Raw genomic sequence first — 16,910 nt, 5'->3', positions numbered from 1 at the left:
AAATATTGTTTCCTTTTAAACTTTTTTTGGGAAGGGGGAGGTGTGCATGTAATAATACTCTTGTGTGCAGTAATCAATGTATGTCCATGTGGAGGAAGAGGACAATGTCTGGATGATGTCTTCCTTTATTACTTCTTTTTTGCATGTGTGTACACCTGAGAGACCAGATTTTTTGCTCTATTGCTCACACCTTGGTTTTATGAATCTGGAACTCATGGATTTGTTTGACTAGAAGTACGTACGACGAGTGTCAGAATTCTCCTTATCTCTGCTTGTCAGCACTGGGATTACAGGAACGTGTTGTCACACTTGGGTTTTCATCTGGGTATTGGGGAAATCTGAACTTGGTGGGGACTCTTGCTTGCTCAGCAGTCACTTTATGCAGTCATCTCACTAGCTCTTTTCTTGATATATGTAAATATGTATATACATACATACAAGCAAGCATTGAAATAATACAGGCTATAAATAGAAAAATATATAATATACCATATATAAATATAAATAGAATCTGTGTGTTCCATTTATGCTTCTGAAATATAACTCAAAACTTAATTATTGATATGAAGCATACAACACAGAAATAAAACTGTCATTTCATTTTTCTATTCCATGTAAATTAGTACTTCATAATTTTAATTATGGAACCAGCTATAGATACATGTACTACCTGACTGGAAGTTCTGGCATACTCAGATTCTAAAAACCTAATGGATTTAAATCAACAGGAAAATGCACCAAGTATTAAGTTTATATTTTATTTCATTACAGATGAACAACAGATAGTGAAGCAGCTCAAAGATATTTCAAAGTAAGAAAACAAAAATGCCTGATCAGCAAAGAAACAAACAAGGAAAACATAGGTTGGGTCCAGACAGTAACCCAAGAATGCTCAAAGGTCACAAAACTCAAGTATCATCAAACAAGAACTGAGAAACATAAACATCGTCTAATTTATTTAGGGATAATTAGTAGACTTCCAGATCAAAACAAACATGACTGGAAGATAAAATCTTAAGGATTTAAGGTCAAATTAAAGCACAGAGAGTCATTTTTTTTCCTTCCTTGCTTTACGATTTAGGTCTTCATTTTCTCCTTCTATCTCAAAGCACTATAAAGTGGCAAATGTCGAAAAATATACAAAATAGGTTCCCCAAATACTGGTATCATACTAAGTGGCAAAAGATGGCAAATACAAATCATTTCACATCTTTAATATACCTTTGTACCTGCTAATGCAGTCTCCTTGAAGCAGTCAAGGTGACTTTAATAAAACACAAGAAACTATGTTACTGGATAATCAAAGCAAAAGGAGACTGCTGACAATTCTGAATGCTTAATCATATAAAAACCAGGAGTTATTTCCAAAGCTGGAAAGAAGGTCAACTATCACACTGCACACAAGTAAAAGTATCCGGCAGACTCAGCAATACAGAAGTTATAGGTACCTCAGTGAGACATTTCAGTAGAATGGCAGGAGGAGATGCCATTTGCAATAACTGAAGAATGAACAACAGGTAAGGAATTTTAAAAGCCAGGGAAGTTATCTCAGGAAAGAATTTTTTCCTTTTATATCCCCTTAAGGAGCACGTCACACATGGGGATTCAACAAAGTACATGTGAGAGTCACAACATTTCTACTACTTTTTCTTACCCCATCAAAAAATGTTTTTTCCATTTAATCTTTGATGACTATTAGAGCTCTGAAATTCAGAAAAGCAGTTTTAAAAAACAAAATGGAGGATTACTGACCTGACAGCAATGGCTTGATCTGCTTAATTCTGGCAGCCATGGCTGGTGTGATTTTAGATTTGCTCTTAGAATCTGAAGAAGGTTCATCGGTCTCCATGGGAGCCAATGTGTCACCATCTAGCTCGATTCCTTCCAATAAGCCCTGGGTAGAAGCATCCATACTTCCAGCTGTTCCATCCTGTTCTCCATCTACAGAGGAAAAAAGGGAGTAGTAAGATCATGGAAAGCCAGCACTTACCTGGGTCCATGTTTTGAAGAGTTCCAAAAAAAAATAGTGCTTTTTCCTATTTAAATTTTAATTACTTCCTAAGTTTAGGGATCAAACCAACCCTCCAAATCAAAAGCAGAACAAGAACAAAAACAACTAAAACCAAAACTGTACCAATATGCTTTTCTGTTTTTGTTTTTTTGTTTTTTGTTTTGGTTTTTGTTCAACCAAGTAAATACTTGCTTGTATCTTCAAATAAAAGCACACAAATCATCTTAACACACCGTACGGTGTGTATCATATTTGCAGCTGTCACGGAACATGCCCCCGCTAGAATCTTATAGCTTGCTCAAACTCAAATTGGTTATTACAGAATACTACTGGATAGTTTTCTTTCCCAGCATTTAAGAATCCTGAACATGAAATAGGAATTATGTAAGAAGTATTAAATTATGGGTGTTTTGTCAGCATGTATGCTTGTATACTTATGTACATGCCTGATGCCCACACAGAAGACGGTGTTGGATTCCCAAGGACTAGATTTATAGATGATACAGAATACCATATAGGTACCGGGAATCAAACCTGGGTTCTCTTGAAAAATAGCCAATGCTCTTAACTGCTGAGTCACCTCTCTCCAAACCCCAGCGGGTATGATTTTTTTTTTTTTTAAGATTTTATTTTATCTATTTAGTATGTGTATGTGGAGGGTATGAGTGGAAGTCAGAGGACACCTAGGAATCAGTTCTCTTTTTTCTGGTATATGGGTCTAAGGAATTGAGCTCAAGTCTTCAGGTTTGGGAGCAAGTGCCTTCAACAACTGAGCAATCTTGCCAGTACCCACTTTTGAAAAAGATTTAATTTACTTACTTATGTGTACCTGTGCAGGTGTGCACAGAGGCCAGAAGAGGGTGTCTGCTGTCCTCCTCTATTTCCACCTATTCCTTTGAGGCAGGGTCTCTCACTGAACCTGGGGCTAGAGATTTATCAGCTAAGCTGAAAACCAGCAAGCCCCAATGATCCACTTATTTCCACCCTGCTCCCCTTGAAACTGAGTTTACAGGCATGTCTGCAATGCCAGGCTTATTATATGTATGCTGAGATCCAAAGTTGGTTTCTTGTGATGATGCAGCAAAGTGTTCCTAACCACTGAGCCATCTCTCCAGCACCTGCCCCATTTTGGAGGCAAGTTCTCATGCTGATTTCAAACTTAATATGTAGCCAAAGGTTATATTGAAAAACTGATCCTATCTTTCTTTATCTTAAAATTGCTAGGATTACCTGGCTTTGTCTATGTAGTCTTAAACCAAAAAATTAGTTTTTAATGAAAATGTGAGGTATTGATTTTTAAGAAATTGTGACTTCTTTGTTAAGCAAACTGCTAGAAACGGGATTGTAATATATGTGAAGTCTGACAAAGAAGAAAAAAAAAACCAACCTCAAGAATAAGTCTGTAAACTGTTGAGATAAGCAATTCTTTGACAAATTTTAAACTGGGTTCTTAACTCAGTTTTACTCTTAATTTTACACTTTAAGTTAAATTTAAAATAGACTAAAATAAGATACACATTTTCTCCAATATTAACCTCACAGGCATGTGTATATTTCAGTCTTTGCTACTCCCCATAAAAACCAGTGGCTATCAGAAAGAAAATGTATCTCCTTTCTCTTAGTTCCTTAGTTTTCTCTCTCAGTAATTTCAATTCATTTTAAAGGATATCTGATAAACTTTTATAAATAGAATTATCTTCATTGGTTTTCAGTTTTTTATTTATTTGAGGTAGAATTCATGTTTTTAAAAAATTGCCAAAGAAATGGTTTTTTTTATCAGTTTCATGTTTGCTGCACCAAGGTCAGGGAATTGTGTGTGATTTCGGGTTACCCTATTTGGAACTCTTACAGTAATTAAAGCACAACACAATAATAGAAAAGGATAATTTTATTTTATTATTTTTTTTTTTTTTTTGGTTTTTTCAAGACAGGGTTTCTCTGTGTAGCTTTGCGCCTTTCCTGGAGCTCACTTGGTAGCCCAGGCTGGCTCGAACTCACAGAGATCCGCCTGGCTCTGCTTCCCAAGTGCTGGGATTAAAGGCGTGCGCCACCAACGCCCGGCCCAAGAAAAGGATAATTTTTAAAGCACTACTGTCTAAAAGGAATATAATAATGTGAGTAATTATCTAACTTTAACTGAGTACTCATATTAAAAAGTAAAAATAGGTGGAAGTTTTCGATTGACAAATCATTTAATCCAGTATGATCAAAATTGTTATTCATAACATTGAGAAACAATTGCTTTTTCCAACAGTTTGCAGAGAATTTATACTAAAAATTTAGAATTCATTCAATTAAAACATCATCATGCCCTTTTTGCTAAAATAATTTTTAGGACTGAATCTTGTATTTACAGAAAACTCTAATGAAAGACTTTCGTTTTCTAAAATAGTAAATTATAAACTAAGGAGGGAATAGTAAGCTCTTGGCAGTTAGGTAAGAAACAAAGATCAATATATAGATAACATCTTTTTTTCATTGAAGACACTCAAATATCCTCAGGGAAAAGATCAGGCAGATAGTTCTCACATGGTGTGTGTTACTTGGTAGTGAAAATGTGTTCTCCTGTTATGCTAACTTTTACTATAATGTATGTATGCTTTTTACAGAAGAAATGAGAAAAAATCTAAAATTAATAATTAAAAAACAGCAAAATGATGAAAACTGAGGACTAAGGGTGACAAAGATCTAACTAAGTTTCACAGTAAGCCTATCAAGTCACAGGGACAGAATTTAGAAGTAGTGACTAAGATTTTAGTTTCTTAGAGTTACCTGATCTTTTTCCGCCCTGGGTCGTACCTGCCTTCTCATCCTTTGGAACCAGTTTCTGCATGTCCGCCTGGCCAAATTCACATCCAGATGGTAGGCTACAACAAGGGAATTAGTAAACCAACAAACAAAAAACAAGTCAAACAAAAGCACTATTATAGTTTACTTATATTCTACATGGTCTCTGACTTGCTTGACCAATTTCTCTGTGAGAACTTAAGTTATCCTAAACACAATAGAAATACCTGCAATTCCTGAAGTAGCAATAAACAAGATCTGTATCATGTTGACACAACCATCTCTAGGAAATCAAATCAAATCAAACATGCAAACATGTTATAATTTGTCAGTTAAGTTCTTACACTAGAAAAGTGGGAAGGATAAAGGACCACCAGTTCTATTAAGCTCTCCCATCCTATTCAAAGAAATCATGGAAGCTTTCTTAACTATAAAGTCTGTTAGAAAAGCTAAGTGAGATATGAAAAGAAATGATCATTTTTTTACCTGTTTGGGGTACACAGAGAGAGAAGGACAGTGCTTTCCCACACCAGAGAACAGTATAACTGGCTTAGCTTGCTCAGAACACTCAAACCCAACTGAGAACCCCACTGGTTTACGGAGATTGAACGAATTTCACTCTGCAACCAAAAGAGAAGTATTTTCACACTTGAGATCATCTCCAAACAATAGTATTCTTAAAAATCAACCTTCGGCTACTTTAAAAAGATGTAATATGCTAATTTTCTGTTTGGTAATATTAGATGCCTATAATCCCAGTACTTTTGGAGGCAAGAGATGACCATAAAGTCAAGCAAAGTCTGGGCAATACATAGAGTTGGTAGAGAGTACATTCATGTCCAAAAGTAGAAAATAATGCTATTGCTGGTAAACCATTCATTTTTGTAATAAATTTCTGAAGGGTAAAGTTAGTAAAATATTGACTACACATACACAGAGCTAGGCTACTTTCCTTTATTGTGTATATATGGATGCCTATGCTTGTGGAGTGCAGAAAACAAAGGTGCTGTCTTCAGACAGGGTCTCTCTTGACCTGGAGTATTGTTGGAGGGCTTCTCTCCAGGTTCTACCTGTAGATATAGCTATATATAAATAAAATACTGATTGGCCAGTGACCAGACAAAACAAAACAAAAACAAACAAAAAAAAAAAATTAAAAAAAAAAAAAAACTGCCGCCAGGACAAGGAAGATATAAAATACTGGTAAGCCACGGGACACGTGACAAGATATAGATTTATAAAAATAGATTAATTTAAGATATAAAAACAGTTTACAAAAAGCCTGCCACGGCCATACAGTTTAAAGCAAAATAAGTCTCTATGTTTACTTGGCTGGGTCTGAGCAACTATGGGACTGGCGGGGTAACAAAAATTTGTCCTAACTATAAACAAGACAAAAATACTCTAACTACACTGGAGTTTGTGAATTTGTCCTTGTTGGCTAGCCCACAAGCCCCGATCTTTGTTTTTATAGTGCTGGGATTATAAGCATGTGCCCGTTTGACTGACATTTTTATTCAATTTCTGAGGACTGAAACTCAGGTCCTCAGATTTACATGGCAGGCATTTTGCGACTGAGTCATCTTCCCACCACTACAGTCATTTTTTTTTATGAAACAAGAAAGACCACATATTGCAGACACATTTTCTTCTTGTCTACTACCTATTAATTTCAATATTTTGTGGCGAAATATCTTTTGCCATCTGTTGTCAAGTCTGTATGTACTTGTACACAGATTAGTTAGCAGTAAAGGCTTTCAGGATGGCTCAGGGATAAAGATGCTTGCCATGCAAGCCCAGAAAACTGAGATTTAATACTTAGAAAATACATAAAGATGGAAGGAGAGAATTGATTTCATAAAGCTGTCCTCTGGCCTCCCATGAGCACTGTGGCATGTTCAAAACCCAGCCTGACATCAAGCACACACAATAGTAAATAAAAAATTAAATAAATGTAAAGAAATGAGCTTCATTTTTGCTATTAAAAATGACAGTGGGCCGGGCGGTGGTGGTGCACACCTTTAATCCCAGCACTCGGGAGGCAGAGCCAGGTGGATCTCTGTGAGTTCAAGGCCAGCATGGGCTACCAAGTGAGTTCCAGGAGAGGCACCAAGCTACACAGAGAAACCCTGTCTCGAAAAACCAAAAAAAAAAAAAAAAAAAAAAAAAAAAAAAAAGATAGTGGTAAGCTGCAATGGACACCCAAATTTATGTTATAGATGATCACTCTTCTTAAAAGCCCCATTCCTATGATAATTATATGGCCATATAACTGCTAAGAATAAAAACTATGAGAGTGAAACTACATAGCATTTTAAAGCATGAGCCCGCAGCACACACAGATACTCCCACCGCTTCCCCCAAATCTCAATGCTAAATCAAGGCTGTTCTTTCAGCTGCTACTCCAGGTAGATTTCTTCCTAAGAAAAGTAATCTGGCAGTTATATGTAGGCCCTTGGCATTTCATTGGCTTTAAGTTGAAATCATAAAGGATTATTCTTACCTGTCCAACTCTGCAAGTGTGAACAAACATCATGATGTAGGCATGGGCAGCTGTAAGTGCATGCAACAGCGGTGTAGCCTGAGCAGAGAGGGTAGCATCAGCTACATTGCCTGCACATGCCAGTTCTCGAAGTAATACTGAGCCCCCAGGAGATTCAATGGGCCGATGTAAAGGTTCCAAGGAGGAAAGGATTGAGTCCAACTGGAGGAGACCTTCTTGAAGAACTTTGGGTTCATGTGACAGAGTCTGAAACAAGATTAATGAATGTGTCACTATATATTGAATCATAAATACACTATGTCTTTAATATTCACAGTGGAAATGACTATTACTTGAACTCTCCCAAATTTCAGTCAGTCATGTCTCTCACTTTATAAATGGCAGTACCAAAAAAATGAAGCCAGGAATAATAAATGTATTTCACTACCTCTGTGTAATACACTATTTTTTAGACTTGATGAGCCAATCATACTTAAAGTATGTGAATGCCAAACAGGACTGTCTGTTGTACTTTTGTACAAGAGGTTAGTTTCAAATTTTGCTTAGAAAGGAGCAATGTTAGGCAAAGTTCCAAATCAAAAAAATGAATCCTATTACAATGTTTTTTGCCATTTATTTCTAAGAAGTTAATATTTTAATAAAATACAAGTAAACATTGTTGAGTAAGACGGCTGAGGTTGCATGTGAACCTCAAGCCTCATCTCATACAATGCTACATAAATTAAACAGTTGTAACCATCTCTAGTAGTACAAAATGGTACAGAGGGAAATAAAGGAGAAAGCAAGTATTATAAAAGCTATTGACTAGTCAAACTATTAACAAATGACTTATATTTTCAGGTAAAGAACTACTTTCATAGCTATAATGCTGTCTTCTGTCCAAAACAAGAGCGATGACTATGAGATTGGCATCAGGAAGGCAAATTATTTTAATAGACAGCCCAAATAATACATTTCTTTTCATGTTAGGGAAGAAAAATTTGGCAATTAAAGATTACCACTTCTTATGCAAAGCTAGAAATTATTTGCCTTCCTATGGCTTGAAATAAATCTATCCCTCCTCACAGATCATCTTAGAGGTGGGGTAGTTAGATCACTCCTTTCCCCTTGTTCTCTTATGAAAGCACTTTACACCTGCAAAAAGTGAAACAAAAAACATTAAATTGCAGTTTCTAGAAATTATTTATCAGGGCACAAAACAGCTGACAGAGGAGCTTTATTGTAATCAGTATCAAAATTCCAATCTCCCCTTTAGATAAGAGGCAGATAGAAAATTACCCTCATAATTCACACATGATTTTTCAAGGGACCCCAAAAAGCCAATAGTCTTGGGGTGCAGGAATACAATTGAATTTGGAGTTCTCATACTTCCTGGTTTCCAACCTTATTTCAAAGTTAATATTAATTAAATTTGTGGTACTGGCTATTAACAAACAATGGAAAAGATTAGAGCTCAGGAAGAAAACTTCACATTTTATAGTAAACGGATGTTTGAAAAGAGTGGTTGGGGATAGTTTAATAAAATGACATTCTTTTCAATAAATGGTATTGGGAGGAGAAATGTGGTGTGCATACACAAAAACATGTAGTTGAACTTTGTGGATTTCCAAATATTCCAAATGTATCAAGATCTAAGGAATAAAATCATACAATTCCTAGATTAAACTGTCTGAAATTACTTGGCAATGATTTCTTGAATAAACACCACCAAAAGCACAGAAAACAATGACGACAACCATCACAAAAGATAAAATGGGCTGGATGGCATCAAAACCTTTTGTATGTCAAAGGTACTGTCAAGTAAAAAGACAACCCACAGAATGAGGATATTTGCAAGTAATGTATCTGAAAAAAAAAATGATATCCAATATATACAGAGATATTCCACAATCAACTGCAAAACACCTTAATTCAATTAAAAATAGAATAAAGAACACGAATATACATTTAGCAAGATGCACACGTAGACAATAAGTCAAGTACACAACGGAAGAAATGTTCAACATCATCAATTACTTGGAATGCAAGTCAAAATGAAAACGAAATACTACTTTATATTCTCTAGAATGGCTACTATGAAAAAAACAGAAAGATCTGGCATGGAGATAGTGAAATTACAATCCTTATATGCACCTAGTAGTAATGAAAAGTGCTTCTTAAAAAAGGAGTTTGAGGGTTTCACACAGACACAAAAAATAAAGAATTATCATGATTGAGCTATTTACCTTCAAGTACACATCTAAAAGAAATCAAAAGCCAAATCTTGAAGAGCTATTTATACACTGGAGTTACACAGTATTCATCAGAGGCAAAAAATGGAAACATCCTAATTGAATATGTGGTAATGTCTGTATCATAAAATATCACTTAGCTTTAAAATGAAAACTGATAAAACTGACAAACCTGATAAAACCCTGATGCACCATAACAATCTCAAATACTGTACAATTCCATTACATAAGGTACCTAGAATACCTCCAGTTTAAAGAAAGTTGAATAATTGCCAATGTTAAGGCAACAAGGGAGAACAAGTAGCTAGCAAGAACAAAGATATCTTGGAAATAAAGGAGCCTCTGTTTTTTTTTTTTGAGGGGGGGGCAAAATCAAGTAATAAGTTACAGATCAATTCAGACTAGTAAATATTGGGGAAAAAGGAAATACATTACAAAATGAATAGAGCACACTAAAACAAAAAAAATATCATAACAAAGCATGGATAAGGCTAGAAAGCTTTCTTGGAAATACACTTTACACTCGTATGAACTCAAATGACATAACTTACACAGCAAACACAAAAACAAAGAAAAATAACTTTTCTATGAGAAATAAATAATATGAAATATATTAAGTGGAACAGACACAAATTTATCAATTTTTAGCTATAGGTAAGGGAGAACACAATAAATACAATCACAGATGTATTTTTGGCTAGGTATGTCTTACCAATATGGATTTGCAGACACCTGCAACAGCCTGACAGGCAGCAGATGTGGGAAAGTCAATGGGCAGATTGGGAAGACCCAAAATGGTAACCAAAGGTAAGAGTCCTTTCTGATTCACAAATTCTTGGCAGTGGTCATCTGTTGTATTGTTGCTCAGAATAGATTCCACAAATTTCATCTAGGTAATAAAAAAATTTGTTTTGTACAAGTTAGATGCTAACATTGTTAGGAAGTAAAAGGCCAGTTTGGCATCAGGACAGGGGCAGCCTTATAATCAAGAAATCAGTATTTTTTGTAATAACACAACCTCTAGTAAACAAGGATAAATGGTACATGCTCAGATCATCCAAAAATAAGAGATTACAACTTCCCCATCCACCTTTTCAATCACACCAGGAGTCTAATAATTGAAAGCAAACAGAAGCTAAATGACTTGCTCAGAGTCACACTCTGAATGAGTAGCAGAAACACGTCTAAAGTCTTAATTGTCTCATGTCACACCTACTATAAATAAAACATGTACTCTAGTAATTGTGCTATGAACTAAAAGAAAAAATTTAAGAGATATAAAGTAGAATACAGCAACAAATATGTAGGCACGAAAGAAACTGTGTAAGTCTTGGAAGTGCTTAATATTACAAAATAAATGCTAAGAGGATTTTTTAATTCTGGGAAAATTCGAACTCTTCTCATTTTCCTATAAGATAGGAAATTAAAGGGCCAATGTAGTTTTTTTTTTTTTAAAGAGAGAAGTAAAATGGCAAAAAAGCATACTAAAATACTCAGACATAATACTGATCTAACACACCAAATCATATTAAAATTCAAATGAAAAACAATAGCAGTGAACATAAAATAGAGAATATAAAAAGTCTGAGAGTACAGGCTAACGTATTGCAAACAGAACAAGAACAAATTATTTTCAGTTGTTTACATCTTGTCCTCTGTACTTTAAAGGCCACAGAAAAAAAAATAAAAAATTAACATGACTGTGCTTTGACAACCTGATACATTTTTCTGAAATACACAAATCTTTATTTAGTTTACCCTACCATGAATCTTACCACATTAAGGATGTAATCCATGAGGGGGATTGGAATACGTTCCTCTGTACCAACAACCCTGTTAATGAAAAAATAGTCAATTACACAGAAATTCACGTGACCAGTAATATAGAACAAAGTGAAAAAAGTCACATAGTGAAAATTACTCCAAGTCATACTCCTAGCCTTTAGTATATGTTAAGACTCATAAGACAGGAAGAAAAAAAAAGACAAATTGATAATAGAGTTCATAGTACAAAATGAAAAACCAGCCTTTTAATGGAGCACAGAAAGACAGATACAGACACAGACACACACACATAAATATTTAAAATAAATTCGACTAAAAGACCAAACATTTGCTTTACTGGGTAGAACCAGGCAAAGAAACAAACATAAAACATAATATTATTATGTTAGATTTAGAGCTTAGAAAGTAGACTTATAGTTTTGTTTAAAAATGGTTAAAACTGAGAAATCCTCAAAACGGTAAAAGCTGGTCACAGCTGAAGTCAATTCCCAAGGCCTCCTTTCCTATTAACTTGTTACTTGTAAAATCAAAGTTCATGAATTATACAAGTGAGCAAGTTTTTTTTTTCTTTTTCAAATTCTTCAACACTGTATGCCAAATGAGAAGATTATAGACTTAGAAAAGACATCTGTAAATTACCGTTTACATGAAAATGACAGGACAGACAACCACACACACAGTGTACCAACATGAAAAGAAACTATATGTCAATAAAATCTAGAAAAGAAAACTTAAGTAAAAAATATAGCATTCTGGATATGGGTCCTTGGAGAACAGATCTGAGCAGATGAGCAACAGAGATAGCAATGAGTGGTAGTTGAGAGAAAAGACTGTTTTAAAAAAAGAGGAAGAGAACAGAAAGGCTTTATGAATGGCTTCAGTAATGAAATACCCAAGCCTAAGGTTTAGATCTCAACAACTTACAAATGGGATGGTGAGATGGTACAGCAGGTAAAGACACTCACCATGCAAGCCTTACAACTTGAATTCAATCCTCAGAATCCAGGGAAGCAGAGAATCAACTCATGAATGTTGTCCTCTGCCCTTCCATGTGTGTTTGAACGTGAACACATATACAGTAAATAAGTAAAAAAAAAAAAAAAAACAAGAAAACTTGCAAAGGAATATTATTTTAAAATTTATTTTTAGTTATATATGTGTAGGTATGTACATGTGAGTGTAGGTTAACTGGGGAAGCCAGAGGCATTGGATCACAAGGAGTTGGGACTCACATAGGTGGCTGTAAGCTACCCAACATAGAAATTGGAAACTGAAATTCAGTGTTCCAAAAGAGCAGCAAGTTGAGCCATTTTCTAGGCCTACGGGAAAAGAACTTTGTACAAAAACTGGAAATCCTTACGCCAGGATTGAAAAGATTTCAGAAAAAGACAAAAAAAAAAAAAAAAAAAAAAAAAAAAAAAAAAAAAAGCCTCATCTCCTTGGAAAGAACCCAAAGACCCCATCTACCTCTATAGCTAAAAAGTCCAGATATCACTACAATTCAATGAGATTCTTGCATCTTTATAGATTCCAAATATAGTACAGAGCCTAGATGATCCAAAGAAATAGAACCCAGGTGGCCCATTCATTGCTAGATGGAAGATGGGGAAAAGAACAGAAAAGCCAAACCAACAGTATTATTCTTAATACAACTCCAGGAACTCATTCAAGTATCTACTTTTGTTCTTTCCTACAACTTTTAGTAAAAGAGTAAAAATAGAATAGTAAAAATGGGTTGGGCGGTGGTGGCACACGCCTTTAATCCCAGGCAGAGACAGGTGTAAGTTGGAGGCCAACCTGGACTACAAAATGTGTTCCAGAACAGCCAGGACTGTTTCACAGAGAAACGGTGTCTCAAAAAACAAACAAAGAAAAAAATACTTAAATACTAAAAATGATCACTTATGTCCATCAGAACTCTACCTACAAGCTGGTCACAAGAAATGCCACCCTAAGTTTAACCTTATTTGAAACAGCCACATCTATGACCAACAAAAATCTGTATCATCTTAGTAAATGAATCAATTTATCACAACTGTCAAATTTTCCTCTGCCCTAGTCAAAATTTCTTAGTTCTTGAAGAGTCTACCTTTGGCAAAGAAACTGGCTCAGTGGGTCACATTTCAGGGGGTGGGGGGGAGCTCTATAAATTTAAAAACAAACAATTGTTATTAAATTACAAAGACCATATATATATAAAAGTTTAAAGTTCCTCAGGGATAAATCATGGACCTTCACTTTAAGATGTGACTACTCTTAGGCTTGGGAAATATCAGGCCACACTTAAGATTCCAGCCCATCATTTAGAAGGAAGAACTGACAGGCACTTGCTCGAAATGTTAAGAGAATATAGGCCTTGGTTACAAATCTAAGTCAAATCCTTCCTTCTTCCTGCAGTCCTGGAAGTCCTGGAAGGCAACTTTGAACTAGGGTCTCTATTAGTGCCTACCTAAGTCATGAGGTAGTAGTATGTCCCAACATGCCCTGAAAACCTGTAAAAAAAAAAATTAGAAATCCCCTTTGGAGTGATTAAAAGACTTCATTTTTGTTTTGTTTTTGTGGCTACTTCCCCTTCAACATAAGTCATGCTACATATGGTAGACAACTCTCCTAAATCTTCTCTTTGGATCTGAAGGCCTAGCTTTTCTCTCCAGGGTTCCATCTCCTAATAAAGCACTTAAGGAGGAGGATATAATGTCAGTTCCTTTCCAAAAACCTGTGTCAATGTCTAACTAACACTCAGGTGTGGGTGGTAAGCCAGGTACAGTGAATGGAGTCAAGTACAAAATGAACTACTTACTGGCACCAACTAAAAACTCTGGTTATATAACGACAACTATATTCTTCCCCAGTAATATCAGATTTTCTGAGATAAACAATGTAGAAGACAAGGCCTTATAAAAACTCAGAATAACTTGTAGTAGCTAAATGTACCAATACATACTAATAATCCCTAATACTTAGGAGGCTGAAGGGGGAAGACTCTGAGGAAAGTATACAATTAATTCCCGGCTATACTTATATGCATAGCAAAAACAAATCTCCAACAGAAAGCTCTATATCAGGATCATTCATAACCCATCATCTTAAAAAGGTAAGAAAAAGGCACTATCTTAGCAGAGAGACAGACAGACACAGAGAGAAAGACCAACAAACCAAGTCCATCAACAGGAAAACAAGATAAATATAATAATTATACAACAGAATATCAATGAAGAAAGAAAAGCAGTGACTATTGAGACATGTTAATAACACAGACAAATCACCAAAACACAATGCCAAATACAAGAAGCCTATTTATAGGATATTCTTGAATATGCAAAATTATTTCATGCACAATAGAAATAAGATCAGTAGCTCCTTCATTTGGTATGAAAAAACAGAAAATGAAAATTCTAAAATTGTGCAGTTTACTGTACAGAAATTATATTTGAATATATATTATTGAAAAATTCCATCTGGATATGTATGTATGGCATTGGAAGACAGAGGCAAGGAAATAGGAAGGTATAGGTCTACTGAAGAATGTTTAAGCTGGGGAAGAGACAGATACAACTTTTAGAAGGGTGATAAACCCTTAATCTAAAGCCCTGTGATAACAGAGTCACTGCTGAATTTATGGATTACCACAGAAAAGCATTAGCATACACAATTATTGGTAAAACCTAAGCTTGGTTTCTCAATTGGAAGATGTTTTGGAATGGGTAACAAATGTGGACAGTGATACGTATTTATCTCAAGTAAGGAATATACTGTTAAGAAATGAGGGCTGTTGAGAAAACGTTAATTTACTCTAACAGTGGCTTGAATTCTGAGCATATTAGCTCTAAGACCTAAGATATCCAGGTAAAGAAGTTATATAATGATAAAAACATATATAGAGAGATTAACTTAAAAATCACCAACAACCGCTTTCTACATTCATAAATCTTCTCATTTGTAAATGAGAAAGGCAACTCAACCCTGTAGGGTTACTGGGAATCAGGCTAGGTTGGACAGAAACACTGAAGATTATATTCCCTTGAGTAGAAAAGCCATACCTTCTTTCAGAATATCTCCCTCTTTTATTAACACATTTTTAAAGTAGAAATAAGATAGCACAAGAAAGGTATGTTTGCTTTCTCAGGCAGACAGAGATTAGGTAATGCCTCCTCTCCAATACTACTAACACCAGCAAGCACACTGCTATCTAGAGTTCCAAAAAGTTTTTACTTCTGTTGTCCCTGGATTAATACTCTACTCTACCAGACTATTTTCCTAACTCCCAGATCAAAACTCCCAGATCAAAATGTTTTAGCCACAGCTAAAACATTCATGTCTTTCTCAAAAGTATCTACAGATCAAAGCACATTTATTATATGTATGAATGCATGACTACTACTGTCTAGAAACTATACTTCCACTTCTAACAAAAAAAAGTTTAATGTGGGCTTGAATCAAGTAACAAAGGGGAAAAGTCTACCAACTTGGCATACTGAACTGATTTAATAACTAAAATTTGAAGAAAAGTATTTTTCTAAGGCAACGAATGTTATTACACCACAGCACTATGACACTACAGAGGAACAAAGGAAGAAGCCAGAAAAAAAAATCTTAAAGTGGTCTTATGTAATTTTTAATTTATGTAGACTGAAGTGACATTGGAGATGGGGGGAAGGGTGTAGCTCAGTAGTAATGCAGTTGCTTTGTTTGAGTAAGACTTGGAGTTCCATCCCTCTGACCACAAGTAAGTAAATAAAATATTTAAGTGACACTATGAGAATTATGGAACATAAGGTCAGAAAATCTGCCTTATAAACACTTACTGCTGATTAGGCTCGGTTTCATTCTGCTGAGTAGAATTAAAGCTCTGCATGGCCTGTACTTCCTCTTCCTCCTCATCTTCACTAGAAGCTTCTTCTGCAGCATGATTAGACCTTGGCGGAGGGGCACTAGCAGTACCATCTGCTTTCTGGATGGACGGCTTCTGACAAATGTATTTTGGATCTCTTCCAAGATTACAGATTTCTTCAAGTAACTAAAAGTCAAAAAGAAAATGATTACTTATATGTAAATACATATACTTCTTATATGTAATGTAGCATTTTGTAAGAATTTAATGTGTGCATATATTATATAACATATATAATATATACACCATTGCTGTAATGTAGTCATTAGCACAATTTTTTATAAATAACAGATGTGTAAAAAGCAAAAAATATTTCAAGGTCACATTATTTTTTTAAATTACCAAGCTCCAGTAACGCACATGGTGATTCCAATAATCAAGTGGAATGGCTAGCAAATGAGAGAGGGAGAAAGCCAAGAAAAACTGTCTGTATATGCTCATATAGACAAAACTTAAGCCTTTGTATACTTGGTTAATCTCATAAGAAAGCAATACAGACAAGTTTATATTAAAAAGAGGAACGGTTTTAATTCAGAAAATAATTCTTAGTATGAAAAGGCTGCAATTCTTTCTTGTAAGATTTAAAATAATTAATTTAATTATTTGGTTTTACAAAGTAGCAGCCCTAAAGCAAGGTTTAGAAATTAGGTAAATACTTTCTAAAAACGTTCAGAAAGATCAATGTCACAGCCATTATCAATA

At 35.0% G+C, this 16,910-nt stretch overlaps 1 protein-coding gene across 22 annotated transcripts in view; it reads right to left on the bottom strand.

The window, feature by feature from the left end:
* The window catches only part of Huwe1 (HECT, UBA and WWE domain containing E3 ubiquitin protein ligase 1), a 152,911-nt gene that overhangs the window by 58,823 nt on the left and 77,178 nt on the right, over positions 1–16,910 (bottom strand). For 20 of the 22 annotated variants that reach the window (XM_028883477.2, XM_028883484.2, XM_028883478.1 and 17 more), the window contains 7 exons: positions 16,123–16,334; positions 11,308–11,365; positions 10,245–10,421; positions 7,302–7,547; positions 5,285–5,418; positions 4,784–4,878; positions 1,753–1,941 (listed from right to left, as the gene is read on the bottom strand). In XM_028883477.2, the coding sequence (XP_028739310.1) occupies positions 1,753–1,941; positions 4,784–4,878; positions 5,285–5,418; positions 7,302–7,547; positions 10,245–10,421; positions 11,308–11,365; positions 16,123–16,334 (1,111 nt within the window). The remainder of the gene's footprint in view (positions 1–1,752; positions 1,942–4,783; positions 4,879–5,284; positions 5,419–7,301; positions 7,548–10,244; positions 10,422–11,307; positions 11,366–16,122; positions 16,335–16,910) is intronic. The other 2 variants (XM_028883492.2, XM_028883501.2) reach the window with 1 other exon arrangement.

Source organism: Peromyscus leucopus, chromosome X, assembly GCF_004664715.2.
Source record: "Peromyscus leucopus breed LL Stock chromosome X, UCI_PerLeu_2.1, whole genome shotgun sequence".
In the NCBI taxonomy this organism is placed as follows: Eukaryota; Metazoa; Chordata; class Mammalia; order Rodentia; family Cricetidae; genus Peromyscus; species Peromyscus leucopus.
This window is presented reverse-complemented; position numbering and strand designations above follow the sequence as displayed.